Source organism: Priapulus caudatus, unplaced genomic scaffold (genome assembly GCF_000485595.1).
Source record: "Priapulus caudatus unplaced genomic scaffold, Priapulus_caudatus-5.0.1 Scaffold12, whole genome shotgun sequence".
Classification (NCBI taxonomy): domain Eukaryota; kingdom Metazoa; phylum Priapulida; class Priapulimorpha; order Priapulimorphida; family Priapulidae; genus Priapulus; species Priapulus caudatus.
Window position 1 is genome coordinate 45,283 of NW_014577073.1, and position 3,256 is coordinate 48,538.

Sequence of the window (3,256 nt, forward strand, 5' to 3'; positions counted from 1 at the left end):
ACACACACACACACACACACACACACACACACACACACACAAGCACGCACGCACGAGGAAGGAGATGAGGGTAGAGAGAAAAAAGCAGCCGAGCATTGTTGTCGACATACCTGGACTCCGCGATCCCTCGCGCTGTTGCGCCGCCGCCGCAGCCGCCGCCGCAGAGAAATGCTCGAAGGACTTCGGTTGCGGCAGGCCGCCCTGCAGCGCCATCAAGCCCTCGCTGGTGCTATAGAGGAAGCCCAGCTCTCGCGCCTCATTCTCCTCCTGAGCCTGCTGTCTCCGCAGTGCCACCTGCGCGGCCATCACCCGCTGGCGCTCGGCGATCAGCGTGCACTTGGCGCACACACAGTCCTTCCAGCGGCAGTAGCGTTTGTGGCCCTTTAGCGCCGACACGACGCCGTGGTTGCGACAGCGCGCGCACTTCGGCGTGCGAGGATAGCGCTCGGCGGCGCGTAGAAAGATCGGTCCGTGGTGCGACATGGGCGCCGTCGATGACGGCACGCCCGACATGCTGATCGGTAGACTCATCGTTCTGCTCTCGACGAGCCGTCACTACGGCAGCGGTCGCCGGGTACGTACGCGTCTGTTTCCCCCGCAAAAATACGCTCGCGCGTGTTAATGTTCGGCTCGGCGAAATAGCGATTCCGCTCGCTGAAGTGGAGACTGAAGACTGTAACTGCGGCGGAGATGTCGCCGCGTGCGTATATGCTCAGAGTGACAATGCGGACGCCCCGCCTCCTATCGCTGCTGCCTTTGCCAGTGTTAATAGTGATCGCTGCGGCGCCGCGAACAAATATGTTTCAATGTGGTGCATATGCACGCAGAGCGCCGGTGCTGCCTCGCGCCTTAACGGCATCGGCTGCCACTGACTCCCTATACTAACGTGTCGACCAATAGCCGACGAGCGCGCGCGTAAGTGTGATCCGACCTGAAGTGAGGCATCGCAAGTGTACACCCGGCCGACGAGCGACGCTAAATCCGCCACCTATGCCGGCGTGCCAATTTAACCGCAATTTACGCGACCGGCCAAGCAGAAATCGACGTGTCTTTGACGCCGACTTCATTCAACATAATTTCGTTTCTGCAGACGAACGCGTGTTTACGCAACGTCCGCTGTTCATTACTTAGTCTGCGTCTAACGGTTTGCATTAACCCGGGGGTGGGCGAGCACATGTAAGAGGTTTCCTCATCGGTAGCTCATCTCCTCACCTTACCTTCACATTTATATGCGCACATACACACGCGTGCGCGCGCACACACACACACACACACACACACACACACACACACACAACGTAACCTGCACGGGAAATTAGCGTGAGGGGCGCGAAACTTATTAGCGAAATTAATTTAAAGCGTCTTCTTGTTGACGCGAATACTAGTAAGTTGCGTATAGAATTCATAGTGCAAGCCGGGTCGAATATCACTTTCATGTATAATCGATATTCATATATATATGAATAAACCTACAATATTTACTTACAATATTAGATTAAAATTTAATTAAAAATTTGGATTACATATAAAAATGTGATTTCATAAACCTAGCAAAATGTACAGACAAAGTGTTTTGAGGGCCGTAATGTACGCACGTTTTCAGCGAATTCTTCACCGTATCATTATTAGCCGTGTCATTTATCATCCATCAAACAACGAACACCTCTCTACGTGACAGCGATGAGCGGGTTAGCTACCCACACACGTGTACATGCATCATTGGTGCTGCCTACGGTTCCATCTGCATATAGCCAATATTATGCTGCTCACGTTGCTATCAGCGAATAGTCACCAATAGGCTACCGACGATGCTATCAGCGTATAGCCACCATCATGCTGACCACAGGGCTATTAGTATATAGCCATCAATAAGCTACCCACGACGTTAGAAGTGTATAGCTATGATTAGGCTACCCACCATATCATCATAGCCATCATCGGGCTATGCCCAATATCCCGGCTATATAGTCGTCGTTAGGCTGCCCCAATGCTATCAGTGTATAACTATCATTAGGCTACCCACGATTCTACTAGTGTATAACCATCACTGAGCTACACATAATTCTCTGCGTGCATAGTCAATATCAGGCTATGCATAATTCCCCGTTAGGCTGTAGCCCGGTAGTCATCGCTAGGCTGACCACAGTGTTCAGTTATCAGTGTATAACTATCATTAGACAACCTACAATTCCCGATATCAATTAGGCTATCTACAATATTCGAATCATAACAGCAACATGTCATACAGCTTTAAAATGGTTTCGTATATATATATGGACCATAGCAAATAAAAAGCCTCGCGTGAATTTAATCAAAGCCAACTTAATATTACATTACGGAAAAGTGCATTGATGCTGTCACGATGTTTCCGTCAATCAATTAAGGATCCTGTTCATTTAATGAAAACTACTTAATTGTTCAGTTGTCTGCTAAATCTGAAAGGTAATTACTCCTGACGAGGCAGCAAAATACTAGGTCGTTATAATATAAGTATACATATAAGTATATATATACATATATAGAAGAACACATATAAGTATATATAGAAACTAGCAGTACGTATGTAAATATCGCATATGTGCGCATTATGTTATTAAACGTAATTTAGTGAATCTAAACGTAATTAATAGAAAATTACACTTACCTTATGCATTTAATATTATTTTATTTTATATCACTTTTTTATCAAACACATGTAAAACGTTTTTAAATAGGGTTCAAATAGTAAAATTTCTAATTTTAAACATTTAACAGCTAAGATGGGTTCCCACAAACGTGACAATGCGTAAGCTTGTTTTCTCGTATGTCGCTTTCAATTGCTTCACACTTTGTGGGCGCATGTTTGCTGCCAAATACCGCAAACCGCTGCAGGTTATAATCTGAGACGCGAGGCAGCCTGTGGGCTTGTGTGTGTGTATATATATATATGTGTTTATGTGTGCCTCCGTGTGTGCGTATAGGTGTGTGCGTTTGAACACTTAGCTGTAATTAAAAACGTGCGTGAGTGACTGCGTGCGCGCGCTTGTGTGTATGTGTGCGCGCGAGTCTGTTGCGTGTATGTGTGCATGTGTTGTAAGTATGTGTGTGTGTTCGTGTACGTCTTATTTTTATTAATTGTGTTACCTAACTATGCCAATATAGGTAGTATAGTCCACGTCACTATAACCATGTTTTAAATGGTATTGGAAAATGGATTATCATTATATTCAAATACATAATATGTTGTTATTTAATCCCATGTTCAGTCTTTACTTAG

At 46.0% G+C, this 3,256-nt stretch overlaps 1 protein-coding gene across 1 annotated transcript in view; it reads right to left on the reverse strand.

Annotated features, from left to right (window-relative positions):
* Window positions 1–615, reverse strand: part of LOC106807791 (doublesex- and mab-3-related transcription factor A2-like) — a gene marked incomplete at its 3' end in the record, with an annotated part of 8,660 nt that extends 8,045 nt beyond the window's left edge. Inside the window, exon 1 of the mRNA XM_014810247.1 lies at window positions 111–615. Coding sequence (XP_014665733.1) covers window positions 111–531 — 421 coding nt within the window. The remainder of the gene's footprint in view (window positions 1–110) is intronic.
* Between the last annotated feature and the right edge of the window lie 2,641 nt (window positions 616–3,256).